The sequence below is a fragment of the Haliaeetus leucocephalus genome, unplaced genomic scaffold, assembly GCF_000737465.1.
Source record: "Haliaeetus leucocephalus isolate CR32 unplaced genomic scaffold, Haliaeetus_leucocephalus-4.0 Scaffold92, whole genome shotgun sequence".
Classification (NCBI taxonomy): domain Eukaryota; kingdom Metazoa; phylum Chordata; class Aves; order Accipitriformes; family Accipitridae; genus Haliaeetus; species Haliaeetus leucocephalus.
Window position 1 is genome coordinate 554,333 of NW_010972528.1, and position 17,228 is coordinate 571,560.

At 54.4% G+C, this 17,228-nt stretch overlaps 1 protein-coding gene across 2 annotated transcripts in view; it reads left to right on the top strand.

Annotated features, from left to right (window-relative positions):
* The first annotated feature begins 5,567 nt into the window (after window positions 1–5,567).
* Window positions 5,568–17,228, top strand: part of CPNE2 (copine II) — a 50,574-nt gene continuing 38,913 nt past the window's right edge. Inside the window, exons 1-2 of one of the 2 annotated variants that reach the window (XM_010583340.1) lie at window positions 5,568–5,652; window positions 14,892–15,088. In XM_010583340.1, coding sequence (XP_010581642.1) covers window positions 14,921–15,088 — 168 coding nt within the window. In that variant the 5' untranslated portion in view covers window positions 5,568–5,652; window positions 14,892–14,920. Of the gene's footprint in view, window positions 5,653–14,891; window positions 15,089–15,906; window positions 16,001–17,228 lie in introns of those variants that run through there. The other variant, XM_010583348.1, reaches the window with a different exon arrangement.

The following is a 17,228-nucleotide window of genomic DNA, read 5'->3' on the forward strand; positions in this document are numbered from 1 at the left end:
GGCCCGCCGCGGTGAGTACCGGCTGCCCCCCGAGGATGCCGTGGGGATAACGGAGGGGGACGGGATGGGTAAGAGGGGGGGCCGAAAAGAGAAGGGTCAGCCGTTTTGGCCGGGGGATGGTTGGGGCGGTCCCACGGCGGGATCGTTCCCCGCGGGTCGGGTGGGTGGCGATAGCTGGGCCGGGGGGAATGCGTCGGCGGGGAGCTCGGATATGCCGGCGGGAGGGTGGGTGCTGGCCGGCCGGCATAAACCCCTGTGTCGGCCCCCGGGGGGGGACCTGCAGGGCAGTGTCCCCATCGGCTTGTCCCGGGGGTGTGTGGTGCCCCTTCTGCCCTCCATCTCCTGGGGCAGACCCTCCTTCCCCTCGAACAGACCCTCCGACCCCTGGGACAGAGACTCCATCCTCTGGGACAGCCCCTTCAGCCCTTGGATCAGACCCTCCAACCTCTGAGACAGACCCTCCACCCCTTGGGACAGCCCCTCCATCGCTTTACGCTCCCTTCCCTGGCCCGGACCGCTCTGTTCCTACATGGTGTAAACGTTGTCCCGCCTGTCCCCGCTCTCCGTGCATCCGCATCCGCTCCTAAAGATGCCAACCGGACGCATGACCCCCCCAAGCAAACGCCCGGGCCTGCTGGCTTCGCTCCCCAAAGCTGGGGACATTTGTTAGGGGTTTTTCCTGGCAGCTGCCGCAAGCGCCTCTCCTCCTCCTCCAGCATCGAGTTGCGGGGGGATCTGGCGAGCTGAAGGCCGGGGAAGTGCAGAAGGGCTTCTTTGGGAGCTGTTTGCAGCCCTATGCTGCTCCAGCTGGTGGTGATATCCTTCGTGCAGCATGTTTAGGGGGGGATCAAGAGGGTTTATGCTCTTGGATGGGCTGCCCCTCTCTCCTCCTCTGCACCCAGCAAGATGCCTCGTCCTCTGCGATAGTGGCGAGCGGAGTGTTTCGCTCGGCAGCGTGAGGGTGCTCGGAGGATGGCAGGCGGGGAGGTGTTTTCCCATCGGCTCCGCCAGCCTGAGGACCTGATGCAATAAGTCTCTGGGTGAGTAACCCTAATTTAGGCGAGTGGCTGGATTAAAGCCAGTGGGGCTGGAGGATTTGGTGGGCAAACACACCCTTCAGGGCTGGTCACCGCAAGGAGGGTGGAACAGGAGATAGAGGTGAGTCGAGAGCTGAGCTTCCGTGGCAGAAATGTCTCCGAAGGGCTGGGTCCTTGCTGTTGACTCCCCGAGAGTCTGAGCTGCTTCATGGGAAGGAATTGGGAAGGGTCCCTGTGAACCTCGAGCCCCAAGTTTGAAGCCTCCCGGAGATGCACTGGACCCTTGCTGGAGAAGCTGGAATCAGAATCAGGCCAGTGTGAGCACAGCCCAGGGGTGCTCAGTTCTGATATTGCTCCCCTCATCTCCAGCATCAGCCTCGTCCTGCCAGCCCAGGTATTGGGGGCTTTCATGCCAGCATGCGATACTGCTGTGCTTTTCTGGGCTCAGAAAATGTTTTATTATGGGCCAGAAATCACATCCCATTGAAGCCCCTTGCGGGGCAGGGAGCAGAGCAATGGGAGGAGGAAGGCTGAGAACAAAAGCTCGGCACATGTGGAATGGATCTGTTTTGAAGAACTGAGTCAGTGGAGGATGTTTTGCTGGAGTAACCTCGGGGAAATGCTGCATTTGCTTTGGTTAGAGCTGTGTGATAGCCTGGGACATACATTTCCCAGTGATGTGTTTTTGTTTCTCTGCTGTTGCCTCTGGAGCATCCCGGCTGGGATAAGGCGGAGGAAAGGCACCCAGTGAGGCTTCCAGCTGTCCCCAGAATTGTACCTGCCTGTGGTGTAGGCAGCCCCTAGCACTTGCCTTGAGTAGACAAGCAGTCCTGGAGCTCCTTTCTGAGAGCCCGGCACCCCTCACCACCCCAGGGACAGGGTTTGCCGGCAGCCTGCCTCCGCCGGCACCGTTGGCGTGTGCCCCGCTGTTCCCAGGACCTGCTTGGTCGGAGTCGCGGTTTGTATCTCTTGAACAGGTTGCAGACATTGTGCTGTAGCAATGTGAGGGTGGGCAGGGTCATACGACTGCTAGTATTTGAGATGCTGGCTGTGATGTTTTTCCCTCCCCGCTGCCTTTCTGAGCTCGATCTAAAGAGAAATGAGATCATCTAAAGCCGCATCAGCGCATCTTGCTCTGGGCACATCCTTGCTCCTGGGGTCTGCGCTGGTGGACAGCAAGGGACCCTGTGCTGGTTGCTGGGAAGCCGGTGCAGTTTGTAAAGCCATTGCTTGGGGGGGGGCGCTCAGGGGACCCCGGTGCCTGGCCAGTCTGTGCTGGAGGAGGGGGGGCACGGGCCCCATGCACTGGGGTTTCCAGGGTGGAAGAATCCTCTTCGGGTTCGGCCGCTGGAGCTGAGCTGTGGGTGAAGATGCTCTTTGCCTTGGGGGGATATATCAGCCCCCAGCAGTCTGTGTCTCTGCTCGTCTTCCAGCGATCCTCCTCCCTCACCCCAAAACAGTGGGGTTATGTGGTGCTGGAGCGGCCGCTAGCTACCCCATGATTTACCAGTCTGCCCAGTTGTATACTGGAATTGCATCGGCTTTGTTCGCCTTTTAGCAGTCTCAGCATGGTGTGTGAAGAAGCTGGGAGGAATAACTCCTTCTCTTGCTCCCGTTATATCCGGTGGAAAGAGTTTCCCATTGACTTCAGTGGAAACCTCTGCCCGGGGAAAGCTGGCTGGAGCCACCTGCGCCACTGTAAATCAGGGCTTGTTCTCCAGGAGCCCTCAGCGTGCTGAGAACGTAATACCCAGTTAATTGATGAAAAACTGACGCTTGCAGTCTCCTCTCCTGGTTCAGGGTTGCCAGCTCTCATAAGGAACTCTTTATGTGAGAGCCTTGGCTTGCATTCAGGGGCAGGGTGGGGGGAAAGGAGAAAAAAAGGTAAATTTGCTGGCACGGTGGAGTAGCCAGGCATTTGAAATGGTGCTCCTGGCAAGATGCAAAACCATGAAACAGCATGAAAAAAAAGAATTGAACGCTTCCCCCCCCCATATCTTACAGTTGGTCTTTTAAACCTCTGTAAAATATTTGTTGAGGGACCTGAGTCATCACTTTTTGCTGCTTTGGCTTGGTTTCCTGGCAGCTGGCTTTGCGAGGTTACTTGTTTGGATCACAGGAGCAGGGGAAAAAGTAATTCCTGTGAACTCAGGTGAGTTTGGAGATCATAGCAATATTGTTAAAATACCAGAAAAACAAAGAAGTGTAGTATTTGGCAAGAAGGTTTTTATTTATCTGCTGCTTTTGCTGAGGCTGTGGGTTTGGGAGCTGTAAGATTTTCTGCCTGTAGCCAACAGGAAAAAGCTCGCATCTAAAATAGTCGCCTTCCTCCCAGCCCTGGATTTTCCATCATCACGTGATTCCAGAAGCTGAGGATTTATGAAGAAACATCAGCTGTCATGAGGCTGATTTTAAAAATGAGATAAGCTGGAAACACAAGTTTTGCTGTTAAACAGCAAATCCAGTGCTGTGCAACCCTTTAAACCCAGGTTTATATTCCCTCAAGCCGTGTCTAGAGCTGTTGGGAAGGGGTCGAGAATTTATCAGATGTAATTCTCATTATAAACCACCGCATTTTTTGTATCGCTGGCATACAAATCCGTCTCAGGGTGCAGCTTCGCACGTCAAGTGGCAGCATCTCTCTGCTGCGGAGCAGGCCGATAAAATACAATTCTTTAGGAAAAGCTTGGATTGTAACAACGAGAGTCACCTGCCTGGGGGGTGAAGGTGGGCTCCAGCCCGTGGGGACATCAGCAGCACTCTGTGTGGCTTGGTGTTGGCATGCCAGTGCAAATGAGCATTGCACATAACGATCCATTAATTAATATTTCTTTATGTTATCAGGGGAAGGGCTCTGAAGCTCTGGCTGCTATGGGGTTGAAATGGTGCATGGGATGGAGGGACCTGCATGCCTGTCCACAGCCAGGGCTGCTGGTGGGGCCTTTCTGGCTGGCATGCTTGTAATTTTGGCACGCGGTTATGTTAGAAAGCAGTTAAAGATATTTCTTATCGCTTAAGCGATGATTTTTTCTTCCCCTCTCATGTGTGATATATGGTGTTGGCTGGAAATAGGAATTCAATTAAAATTCAGAAAGCCAGCATTTTTGTTTTCAGTAACGTACAAAAGCCTTTAATAAGTTAAACAGCCAGTATACATTAAGTATACTTAAAATGCAGGAGGTTCCCTCTGCACCTGCGAGGGAGCCCCGCTTGCTGCTTGTTCTTTACAGCCCAGCCGCCTTGCTCATGGGGCTGCCCTACTCCTTCACATTTCATAGGGTCTGGCTTTAGTTAAGTCAACTTTTTCTTCCAAATCCAGCTGTTGAAACAGATATATCCCCCCTCATCGTGATAGCCTGTCCAGCTCTTGCCGTAGTATTGCGATGGGAAAGTTTTAATGCAGTGCCTGGAAGTTAAAATCTGCCCAAAATCCTGAGAATGACCTTGTCCTCCCTCCCTTCATCTCCTCGTTTGCTTGTTTGTCCCATCCAGAGCACGTGTCCGACACGAGCATCGCTGCCACGGGGAGGTAGAGGATTCATGTTGGCATTTGCCTCTCTTGGACAGAGCCCGCTGCGGGTGCTGCCTGTGGTGGGCTGCCCGCGGCCATGCTGCTGCCCGCAGGACCCAGCCTCCCGCTTGCCCACGGCTGACGGGCAACGTCGTGTTCTGCTCCGGCACAGCGAAGGGAAGTGGCTGCCCCAGCAGTCAGCAGCGTGTGAACGCAGCGGGCGCAGAGCTGGCACGGAAACCTTTTCCTTGGGTCTGCTTTGTAGGGCAGTTGTGTACAGGGTTTGATGTGATTGCCAGGATTCACGGCGACATCACAATGTTTTCTGCCCTAAATCACAGATTTCCCTAAACTGAGCCCCAGAGGAAACCTGTAGTCAAGCGAAAACGTGCCATCTTCTCAGCACATCTAAGCCAAATACGCACTCACCAGTGGAGACTGGAATGGGGTCGGTCTGCGTGGCTTGGCTGTCACTGTGTGTCCTTAAGGGAGGGGGCTGCTACGCTCTCGTCTTGCCCAGCCCCTCGCCCTTTCTCCATTTCTGAGCAGCAAGCACAGTGCTGCTGCCGTGCTGGAAACCGCACGTGGATTTGTGAGCAGGGCATGTGGTGAGCGCAGGGCATGCAGCAATCGCGGGGCATGCAGCAGGCGCGGGGCATGCAGCCATCACAGGGCATGCAGCAATCGCAGGGCATGCAGCAATCACAGGGCATGCAGCAAGGCTGGGTTCTGCCTCCTGCAGAGGCACCCATATTGCCGTTGTCTGGTAGCAGCCATCAGAGCCCATTTATTTTCTCTTGGGCTTAGAGGAAATACTTTTTTGGGGGGGTTGTTTTTCTACTTTCTGATTTTTCTGAGCGCTCTCCCAAACCACGCTCAGCGTCTGCAGCATGTCCAGCCCCCTGTCAGCAATGGTGCTGCCTCCCTTCGCACGTCACCGCTGGGTGTGGAAGAACAAGTTTTGCTTTCGTTTGCCAGGCTGGAACCCTTGGCTTTCTGCCGGGTGAGAAGTACGGAAACACCTTTGGTGCTGGGAGCGCAGGGGCCCTGCCCTCTCTGGAGCACTCGGCTCTCCTGCTCTTCGGGGTTTGTGATTTCTTGCCGGTAAGTGGTTTTAGATACTTTGGGGACAGTGTAATGACATTTTCAGAGGGTTTGTCTGAAGAGGGTTGGAGAACGAATCCTGTTGCCCTCTGCTCCCCCGGTGCCAGGGCAAGCTCTGCCCGAGGGCGCGGATCAGTGCCAGTCAGCTCACATCGGAGGCTGCCCGCACGCTGGAAGCAGATAAAGGTGTTTGGTTTTACTCTCACATCCCTGGCTTACTGAGATCTCCAGTTTCGGTGTCTCTGCGGACATGAGCCCCTCTGCAAGGACGTGGGTCCCGTCCTCCAGTCCTGGAGCAGTGACTGGGCAGCGGTCATGTCCCTGCGGTTGCGGAGGGACGGGCCTCCACCCTGGAGGGATGCTGGCGCACGTACGGGACCACTGCAGGGGCTCTTGCCTTCCCCAATGCCCTTGTCCCGGGGAACGGCAGCTCCCCTTAGCTACGGGGTGGCCTCTTGGGGCAGAGCAGCCCCAGGTCCCTCCAGTTTCTGCTTGGATGGGGGAAGCAGCCTGGGTGGCAGGGGGGATGCGGGGGGGACACTTGGGGACGTCATCGTGGCGATACAGGGAGCAGGACTGCGGTGCAGGGGGGGATGCAGGGCAGGGTGGGCCTGTGTGGAGGAGTCTTGCTCCCACCCTGTGGGTCCTTCATCGTAAGCTGGTTTCTTCGCTGGCACTGCCTTCTCCCAGAGTCCAGCAGCTGCTGTGCCACACGCGGGGATGGCAGAGGCAGCTGGAGGTGGTGGATTTGTGCTTGGCATCTGCAGCTGCTGCCTCAGCTCTGGACTGGGCAGGGGAAGTGCTTTGGAGTGGCTCTTCACGTGATGATGTTTTCAAAATGAGACGAGCAGTGGATGGTGCTGATGAGCCCTGGGCTTGACAGGCAGCACAGGGTGGCCCCTGTGCTCACGGGTCTGGGCGAGGGGAACGTTAGTCCATCCACCTGGCTTCTTCAGAGCATCTTTCCTAGCTCTGGCTCCTGACAGCCCTCTTTGCGGTCCCAAATCCCAACAGGTGGTGGTCAGCCTTGGGTTGGACCCTTGGGTGGGGGAGAGGGGAAACGGCACAGAGCAGCGAAGGGCTTTGCCCAAGGAGGAGGTCTGTAGAAAGCAGAAAACAGGATAGCCCCATTCTGTCCTCTCTGGCTGTGGTGGGATGGCTGTGTGTCACAGCCACGGTTGGGGCTGTGGTGCCTGCAGAGCACCTGGAGCCTGCAAGGTCTTCGCAAGTGCTGAGTGCGGTTGTTGGCGAAGCACGAGCAGCACAGGAGCTCTGCCAGTGTGATAGACCGCAAATGATGACATCTCCTAATCCCCTTTCCCTGAGGGTCTTATGTGCCGGACCTGTTAATGCAATTACACTGGTATTACAGTGTGATGTATTATGCTGTTAAGGTATCTGCCAGTGTCCCAACTCCGTGGGGCACTGGGGAAGCCGATGCTCTGGCACCTTAGTATGGCTGGAGAGGTGTCCCTGCATATCCCATGGCATGCGCTGGGAAATGGCAGTCAGGCAAGGGATGCTCCTGTCCTGTGGTCTGGCACGTGCCCATACCCGCTCAGTCGGTCCTGCCCGGTGGCCCCTGCCTGCCGCTGGCTGCCAGGCCGAACAGGCTGTCATGGCTGAGCACCCAGCCAGGGCTGGGCTTCTAAAGGGTGACCCTGGGCCATCTGGCAGTGGCACCCGTGGGTGGGACAGGCTGCATCATAGCTCCTCTCCTCGCACCATGTAGCTCCTTGCAAGCCAGCCGGCTGCCTGGTGGGCTGTCCAGAGGCAGGGCTACAATGTCCCCTCTGCCCCTGAGCAAGGAGCAAAGGTGGCTTCACCCAGGGGGTCTCTGGAGGTCCCCGAAGGTTTTATGGCTGCTGTGGGTTCCCTTTCACCAGTCACTTGTCAGGTGATGTGGTGATCTTTCCCCCTGCATCCAGCTGGAGAAGCTGGATGGGTCTCCTGAATCCCTGGGTCGGAGGTGTGTGTCCCAAGGCTGCAGAGGGAGCGACAAGCATCTCCATGGGCAGGTCCTTCTGCATGGGAAGTGCTTCATTTTTCAAAGTTATGACCCCAGATTTATTGATGCTTGGATGTGGCTTAGTGGGTCACGTCTCCATTATCCATCTCGTTGTTCTCTGGAGACGGATCTCCTGCTGGGTGAAACTCTCCCTGCACAGTCAGGGTGGGATCCTGTAAAAAGTCCCTCTCCAGCTGTCTTATAGACCCCCTTTAGGTACTGGAAGGCTGCTATAAGGTCTCCCCAGAGCTGCCTTTTCTCCAGGCTGAACAACCCCAACTCTCTCAGCCTGTCTTCATAGGAGAGGTGCTCCAGCCCTCTGATCGTCTTTGTGGCCCTCCTCTGGACTTGCCCCAACAGGTCCATGTCCTCACGCTGGGGGCCCCAGAACTGAATGCAGTACTGCAGGTGGGGTCTCACCAGAGCAGAGTAGAGGGGGAGAATCACCTCCCTCAACCTGCTGGCTGCACTTCTTTTGATGCAGCCCAGGATATGGTTGGCTTTCTGGGCTGCAAGCGCACATTGTCAGGTCATGTCCATTTTCTCATCAACCAACACCCCCAAGTCCTTCTCCTCAGGGCTGTTCCCAATCCACTCATCGCCCAGCCTGTGTTTGTGCTTCAGATTGCCCCAACCCATGTGCAGGCCTTTGCACTTGGCCTTGTTGAACTTCATGAGGTTCGCACGGGCCCACTCCTCCAGCCTGTCAGGGTCCCTCTGGAAGGCATCCCTTCCCTCCAGCGTGTTGACCGCACCACACAGTTTGGTGTCGTTGGCAAACTTGCTGAGGATGCACTCAATCCCACTCTCCAAGTCACTGACAAAGATGTTAAACAGCACCGGTCCCAGTACTGACCCCTGAGGAACGCCACTCGTCACTGGTCTCCACTTGGACATCAAGCTGTTGACCACAACTCTTTGAGTGCAACCATCCAGCCAATTCCTTATCCACCACGTGGTCCATCCATCAAATCCATGTCTCCCCAATTTAGAGACAAGGATGCCGTGTGGGACAATGTCAAATACTTTGCACAAGTCTAGGTAGATGACATCAGTTGCTCTTCCCTTATCCATCAACGCTGTAACCCCATCACAGAAGGCCACGAAATCTGTCAGGCACAATTTGCCCGTAGTGCAGCCATGCTGGCTGTCACTAATCATCTCCTGATTTTCCATGTGCCTTAGCATAGTTTCCATTAGGATCCACTCCATGATCTTGCTGGACACACAGGTGAGACTGACTGGCCTGTAGTTCCCCAGGTCTTCCTTTTTTCCCTTTTTAAAAATAGGGATTTGAAATGATGGGACATTTCAACCCACTGAAGACTTCTTTCCTCCAGAAACCTCTTTCCCTTGAAAGTGCCTGAATGCAAGAAGTGCTGCTGGGATGGACTTGTGTTTGGTGCCTTGGTCTGAGACTCGAGCTCATCCTCCCTTTCTGCCTCAGTTTTTCTCGTGGGCTTTTATGCCTCTTCCCTGCATGAGCTGCAGGACTTGGGGAAAATCCCCTTGCCTGTCCTGGCATGCTGGCTGGGAGGTTGTGGTCTCCAACATGGCTGGGTATGGCAGCTCTCTTTGTGTGGCATCTTCTCTTTCTGGCTGGGAAGCAGGCACACAAACTTTCTGGAGAGGCTGAAATGTGAAACCACTTTGGGGGGGCCAGCTCTGGTGCCGCAGGGTTTGCCTCGGGGTCTTCCTGCGATTTGTGACTCCCACGTCACGCCAAGTGACTTTGCACAGCTTTGCTGATCACCCACAGGAGAATCTTGCTGGCTGCTGCCTGCATACTGGTCAGCGCAGCCACTTGGGGTTTTGGCAAGGAGGCTGCCTACCCCAGCACCAAACTGTGCCAAGGTTTGGGGGCCTTTCTGGGGACAGAATAGGTCTGAGAGGAGCTGGACATTGTGGGTGACCATTGCCTGGGCACGAAATGAAGAAGCAGCAGCTGTCGCATCAAGGTGGCCACCAGCTGTTGTCACGTCTCGCTTGGGATGGGATTTCACAGCACCAGTGCAAGAAACCCCACGGTTGGCAGGAGCAGCGTTATCTGTTGAAGCACTATTAGGCACAGTTTCCATCAGGAAGGGTTCACTGGGGAAATTACTTAATTATGTTGTCCTGAAACCCTTTTTCCCGCTGTATCAGGCCCCCAAAATATCTCAGTACAATCCCCTTGGCTCCTTCTGTTGGGCAGGGCCATGGGACTCACTCACAGCGCACCAGCCTGGAAATCAGAGCCCATCCTGGGCATCCCCTCTGCCCAAATCTCTGGGAATTTGGGAGAATTTGAGCTCAGTCCCAGCCGTGCCGCCCATGCTGGGATGCTCAGAGGCAGTTTTCAGCCTTTCCCTGCCTCGCAGGAGAAATGAAGGTCCTCTGATGGTAGCGGGTACCCAAGGTACATCCTTGCAGGGAGTTTTCATGTGCAAGCATCCCCTTTCTGCCTCCCCCAGCCTGCTCCACCGCAGCAGAGGCATTTGCTGGGGAGGAGTACAGTACTGTGTACATGACTAATTGCACGTGCATTCAGAAGGTAACGAGGCTGTTATTAAGACCAGGTGCAGGCTGGTAAATCCACCGTGTTGCCTAGGCAAGACTGAAAGGCAAACATTTTTGCTTTGCAAAATAATTCTGGAGATGACTGTATTTGTTGACAGGAGGGAGGAAAGCGGCCGGTGTGGGTTTTGACAGCGTGGGGAGCTGCGTCGGGCATCCGTCACAGCACATCCTGGCTTTTCCTGGCATCTCCAGCTCTGTGCGTGCTGCCTCTCAGCTTTGCTGCTGCTCTGGGCAACCAGTTTCTGTGTCCTTCTGCTCTGCAACTTTGCTTCAATCTTCTGACAACACATTTTCACCTGCTCTTCATCCTCCCTCGGGTATTGCTGCTCTGCCGCTGTGTCTCTGCTGCCTGTAAGCTCAGATGCGTGCTTTAGAGGAACCCAAATGTACCTGTTTGATACTCATCTCTCTCATTTTCCCCTTGCAGAAAGTAAATTTGATTCTACAATTGCAGTAGGCTGTAGTGGGGCAGCCCAAGTGGGTAAACTGAGTCACAGGTGACTTCTGTGAGGTATTACAGAAATCACGGATGGTCCCAAAGAAGGGGAGGGACATCCCCAGGAGGGACCCCGAGGGACTTTGCATGGTATCACTGGTGGATACCAGTACTTCTGCAGCTGTTTCAAATATGCCTGGTATTCCCTGTGAAAATAAATCTGATTTCTTTAAGGAGAGGAGATCACTGAAGTTTGATGGCACCATTAACATTTTAAAAAGCCCCCCAAATGTTTTACTTAAAGCACAGCTTTCTTTTTTTTTCCTCTCTGTTTTTTCCTGTTAATGCTTCAAACGGGGCCTTAGCGTGGCCCAAGTGACTGCTTCTTGTGGGGCTTCTCTTCTGCGGAGGGAAGAGGAACTTCCCAGGGCAGAAGTTAGTTTGCAAAACAGATAACTCCTTCCCCTCCTCTTTCAGACAAGAGAGGAAGAAAGATCCCAGGGCCTCCAGCTGGCCCTTCTGGATGGGGTTTGGGGATCTGCTGTAGAGACTGGGGGGCCATGGGGTGAGGAGGAGGAAAAGGAGGAGGAGGGGGAGGAGAACATCTGTGCATGTTGCTCTGGGGCTCCCAGATGTTCATCTCAGATATTCTGGGTGGTCCCAGGGCTTGTGCGTGCCCCCAGCCAGTGAAACCCCTTGCTGCAGGACATTGTGGACACGGAACAGCTTGGAGGTGACCAGGTCATGAAGGAAAAAGCATTTGAAGGTTACGAAGTGCAAAGATGCATCCAGCTCAGGAGGTCCTGGAAGCTGGAGCCCAGAAAGGATTTCGGGACTGTGTCCCTCCACCCTGGTCCTGCTCTTGTGACACTTCTTCAGGCATCTGCTGTGGCTGATGGCAGACGAGACCATGGGGCAATCAGACCTTCGTGCTTGTCCCTGAGACCTCTCATTGGTAGCCTGGCCGTGTTTCGGCAGGAGTCCACGTGTCTGCATGATCAGCACGCAGCCGGCAGCTGGGATTGTACATCGGGAGAATATTTGGCCACAGATGCAAAGTGAGTCGCAGGACTTCGTTCAGGGCGGTGAATGCGAGGAGAGGAGAACAAAAAAAGGAGGAGAGACTGGAATACAGATGATGGTGAGCCGGCTCTTTCGGTGCCAGCTCAAATTCCCCCCTGAATTTAAAGCATTTGCTGGGGGGTTAAGATGCTGGCAGCTCGCTGAATCTTGGTGGTGCCTCAGATGCGAAGCCTCTGAGCTAGGGGGACCCATGGCTGCTGCCGAGGCTGCAGGGGCCAAACCCCTGCCTGGCCCCAGGGAAGGTGCTGGATCCATGCTGGTGTGGCAGGAGGAGAGGTGGCTGCGGCTCTCCGATGGGGAGGAATCAGCTCCCAGGGCCATTTCGCGGGGCAGGATGGTATGCGTGGATGAGCAATGGTGTCACCTACAGACGTGGCCGTGCCCTGGTGGCATCACCACCTTCTGCCCCTGCCACCTCTCTGAGCATTAAACTTTCTGTGGAGAAGTCTGTGGAGCCAACGTGGCTGGGAAAATGACTTTTTCATTTAAACTAATTACTTTTTGGCTGAATCAGGACAGTTAAGCTTCTCAGGGTTTTATACCAGGACTGGAGCTGGGGGGGGAGGAGTAGCCTGAGCCGTGATTCAGGAGAGCTGCCCATCTCTTTGGCATCTCCATGCCTGGTGGGCTGGCTGGATCAGCAGCTCCTCAGTGGAAAAATCATCTTTACTAGGATGATGTGGAAGGGGGTGGTGACGTCTTCCCACTGCCTTTTGCCTTCTTGGGGAGGGAGCAACCACAGGACTTTGTGCTTGGCACCCGTGAGATGGCATCAAGCTCTCCAGCTCGGCACCTGGAGAAGAGGCCAGTGTCCCAGTCCCTCATTTTGAGTGCCTGGGTGGGGAGTGTGTCCGTGTAGGGGACACGAGTCCCACCAGGTCTCTGCCCTCAGCTGGCCCCAGCTGGCGCTGGCCACCTCTCCTCTTCCCTGTGCCCATTTGGACCGCGCGCTCCCTGGGGAGCACAGCAGGCTGAGCGCAGGGGCTGGAGCACAGGCGATGCACAGCCTGTGGAGAGGATGTTTTGGTGCCTGCCAGCCCTGGGAAAAAGCTTTTTCCACTGAGTCATTTGCTGCCTCTGCTTTTTGTGAGACAGTGCTGAGGTTTGGGGGAAGGGGAGATGGAAAAACCCAGCCCAGATCTCCCTGCTCCAGCAGGACCGGGTCCATGCCAGCACAGCTGCCCCGTGTTTGCTTTTCGGAGGGAGTGGCAGACAGACAGCGGCATAAATAGAACAGGCCTGGCTATTTTAAGACATTGATTACATGATCTGTGCATTAAAGAAAAAAAAATAAATAAAATCTTTGTTTTAGCTGCAACTGGTAACATGGCCTTGAGAGGAGCAGAGGTAGCTCTGGTGGGGACAGGTGTTTCAGAGCTGTCATCCCAGCAGCCACAGGGGCTTCATGGTGGATGAGCCATGAGGACTTTACTTCTGCATGTGTTTCTCTTTCAAGTCATGGTAGATGGACGGTTGCCAACATGTGCCACCATTTTGGTGTTGCACTGCTGTGGATGGGGAACGACAGCACAAGATGTGTTTGGTCTAGGCAAGGGGAACCTGTGCTCAGGGAAGGGACGTGGGTGCTGTTTCAGTGATGTACACATGCATGTGCAGCCAAGGATGGGGATTTTCTTCTGGAGATCTTTCTGGGTTCTTATGGAGCTGAAATGATTGCACTGCTCTTGTCCTGAGCAGCAGGCTGTGATGAAGAGCTTGCAGTTACCATTGGGGGTTAAAATCAGGCTTGTTTCTGGTGACTTAGTGCCAAGCAGAGATCTTGGCAGGTAGGAGAGGGGGGCTCAGAGCCTTGGAAGACTTGGGAGCTGTTTTCCACTCGGTATTCATTGCAGCTGGGGCCAAGTGCTCAGGGCGGCCAGCGGTGAGCCCAGAGCAAACTCTCCCACAGCCACGCTGGGATCACCCCATCCCTGTCCCCTTCCCCATCCCAGCTTGGAGGCTGAGCTGCAAGGGAAGAGGGCAGCAGCGCAGCTCCCAGCAGTGCAAGTGCTTGTAAATACTCATGCCCGGGCAAAACAAACAAATAACATTAATTGGGGTTTCAATGCCAGACAGCAGCAGATGGCTTAGCAAGGTAGAGGAAAGTGATGTTTAGGGTTTTCAGATAAAGTGGATGAGCCAGGAGCCACCCTTGAAAAAGAGGGAAAAAGGTATTGAAGTAGCTGATGAAAAGAGCTCTCTCTGCACTAGCAACCCCAGCCACAAAGGTTTATTAGTATAAATTAATCTGAAAATGCTTTTCCTTCTCTTTTTTCCCCCTTTCCTCTTCTCTGTTGAAGACCTTTAGTGTTTTTTGCCAAGTAAACTGCACATCAGAAGGTAAAACTGTTGTGTGGGATGGAGTTTTGCACTAATAATAGTATAAAACACATATATCTCTGCAAAATGGCTTTGGTAGCAGACTTTTGATAAGCTCTTCTTATGATAAGGGTTTTTTTATCAGGGCCCTGTAAATCATCCCATGCACCAGGCCATGCAGTGGTTGTCACATTTGCCTCGCTCTTCTGTGAACCAGCTATTGCTACTTTTAACTGCTGCCAGAGCCACTGCTTTCTGCTGGCCTGGTGAGTTGCGTGGTGATAGGGCTGAACCAGGGCTGGAGCTGCCCTCCACCCCACTCATCCTCACGGTCTCACCCCTATGACAATTTGGGGGGCAGAGCTCGAGTTTGGCCCTCATAACTTAGGTCCATGGTCCATGGCTTGGGACCAGCCAGACAACGACCAGTTTTCTTGCTGAAAGATGGTGTGGAAGTGTAGTTCCTCCCCACAAAAAAACCCCAGCATGCTGGAGGAAGAGGTTGGGGGACCCCCCCCACTCCCTTGGGGGGGTAAGCAGAAGACATTACCTTTCCTCGAAAATCTATTATCTATGAAGCAAAACCAAAGCAGGTTGTAGGTGCTCTGCTGGGCTCCCACTCAAGACATCTGCCTGGTGTGTTGGCCATGTGGGGATGGTGACTGTTCAGGGCAGCTGCTCTGGAGCCAGGAAGGGCTCATAACTCGTTGCATGTAACTTAGAGCATGAGGCTCTGGATGCGGCCCCTCTGTCTGTGGCCAACCCACTGGCGCTGACAGCGTTTTCTGCCTTTCTGCTTGCACTGAGGTTTCTCTTCGTTCTTGTGTCCCACAGACTGCCGGGAGCTTCTGCCACTGGAGTCCATGGCGTACACCGTGACTCCCACGCCGGCGGGACCCGTCGGCTCCCAGTACTGTGTCTGCAAAGTCGAGTTGTCCGTCTGCGGCCAAAACCTTCTGGACAGGGATGTCACTTCCAAATCTGACCCCTTCTGCGTCCTCTTCATGGAAGTCAATGGGAAGTGGATGGAGGTAAGTCCTGAAGTTGTGTGGATTTCTTCCCCCTGTGGTTTGCCCATGCTGGTGTCTCCTTCTGTGCTCCGCTACAAGGCTGGTCCTCGTTCGTCCCCAAGCAGAGGTGGAAGCTCTTCTGGTCCTCCTGAGGCTGTGTGCGTGGTGCCGGTATGTTAATTATTCTGTTTTGCAACTGGTCCTTTCCCCGACGGTGCTTTCTGCTTTGTGCTGGGTGCTAGATTTAACTGCAGGTCTCAGAATGCTGACCTCTGGCAAGACACGTGGCAGGCATAAAAGGGTCTTGCCACCTTCCAAGTGGTCCCAGCCCCTTCTCAGTCTGTTGGAAGCTGGGGGTGCTTTGGGTTTGGGTGCCTGAAATGCTGATCTCATGTGACAGTTAGATGTTGTGGGGTCCTACTTGCAACGGGGCATGTTTCTAGGTGAGTCAAGATAAGCTGGTTCTTGAATCCTGAGCTGGCCTTTGGGTTTTGCTTGAAGAGTGGCTCTTTCTGGGGGCCAGGAATGTGCTGGATGAAGGTCTGGCAGGTCAGTCCAGTGGAAAAACGCTATCCAGGGCAGCTCGTGCTCTGAACACCTGCAGCCTCCTTCAGGAAGTATATCAAGGTCAGCAGTCCTGAAGCTGGGCAATTCACGGACTGGTTGTGGAGAGGCCAGGACCATGGGACAGGGAAGGAGACTGTTGGGAGCTGGGTGTGTGGAGGGTTGGATCAGCTCAACTGCAGACAGACAGCAACAGGCTGGCAAATCCCGAATGAACTCTTTGCAGACATTGGTCTTTCCTCCTTACCAGAAATCTCATAAATACATGCTTCAACTGCTGTATTTGATACCGGGAGGCCCTGAGAAGAAACTGCAGATGATCTTGTTATTTGCTTGGTTTCAGAAGCCGGCTCCTTACAAATGAGAAAGGTAATTCCTACAGGAAGAGAGGAGGGGAGGGGTCATGACATACACAGTGGGATTGAGTGTAACCTCAGCAAGTTTGCTGATGACACCGAGCTGTGTGGTGCAATCGACAGGCTGGAGGGAAGGGATGCCATCCAGAGGGACCCTGACAACCTGAAGGAGTGTGCCCGTGCAAATCTCATGAAGTTCAATAAGGCCAAGTGCAAGGTCCTGCACATGGGTTGGGGCAATCCCCAGTACCTGTACAGGCTGGGGGGGGGGATGGGTTGAGAACAGCCCTGTAGAGAAGGACTTGGGGATACTGGTGGATGAGAAAATGGACATGACCTGACAATGTGCGCTTGCAGCCCAGAAAGCCAACCATATCCTGGGCTGCATCAAAAGAAGTGCGGCCAGCAGGTTGAGGGAGGTGATTCTCCCCCTCTACTCTGCTCTGGTGAGACCCCACCTGCAGTACTGCATTCAGTTCTGGGGCCCCCAGCGTAAGAAGGACATGGACCTGTTGGGGTGAGTCCAGAGGAGGGCCACAAAGACGATCAGAGGGCTGGAGCACCTCTCCTATGAAGACAGGCTGAGAGAGTTGGGGTTGTTCAGCCTGGAGAAAAGGCGGCCCTGGGGAGACCTTGTAGCAGCCTTCCAGTACCTAAAGGGGGTCTACAAGACAGCTGGAGAGGGACTTTTTTTACAAGGACATGTAGTGATAGGACAAGGGGTAATGGCTTTAAATTGAGAGGGTAGATTTAGATTAGATATAAGGAAGAAATTTTTTACTGTGAGGATGGTGAGGCACTGGAACAGGTTGCCCAGAGAGCTTGTGGATGCCCCATCCCTGGAAGTGTTCAAGGCCAGGTTGGATGGGGCTTTGAGCAACCTGGTCTAGTGGAAGGTGTCCCTGCCCATGGCAGGGGGTTGGAACTAGATGATCTTTAAGGTCCCTTTCAACACAAACTAGTCTGTGATCCTATGACTATCCTTCTTGCCTGCTTTGGGTGTCCCTGCCGCACCAGGACATCCCACTCAGCAGATGTGCATGGCTGCTTGCAGCCCGTGGGCTGTGGGCACTGAGATTGTGCACAGAGGAGCATGCTGGCACACTTCCGTGGCTTGGGGGGGGCGTATTTTTATTTTCCTTGTATGTGCTAAGGAGCTGAGAGCTGCATTCATTTCCTCTGCCTATCTACCCACTCCAACACAAGCTTACTGCAGAGCAAGACCGTGCTGATAAAAGGCT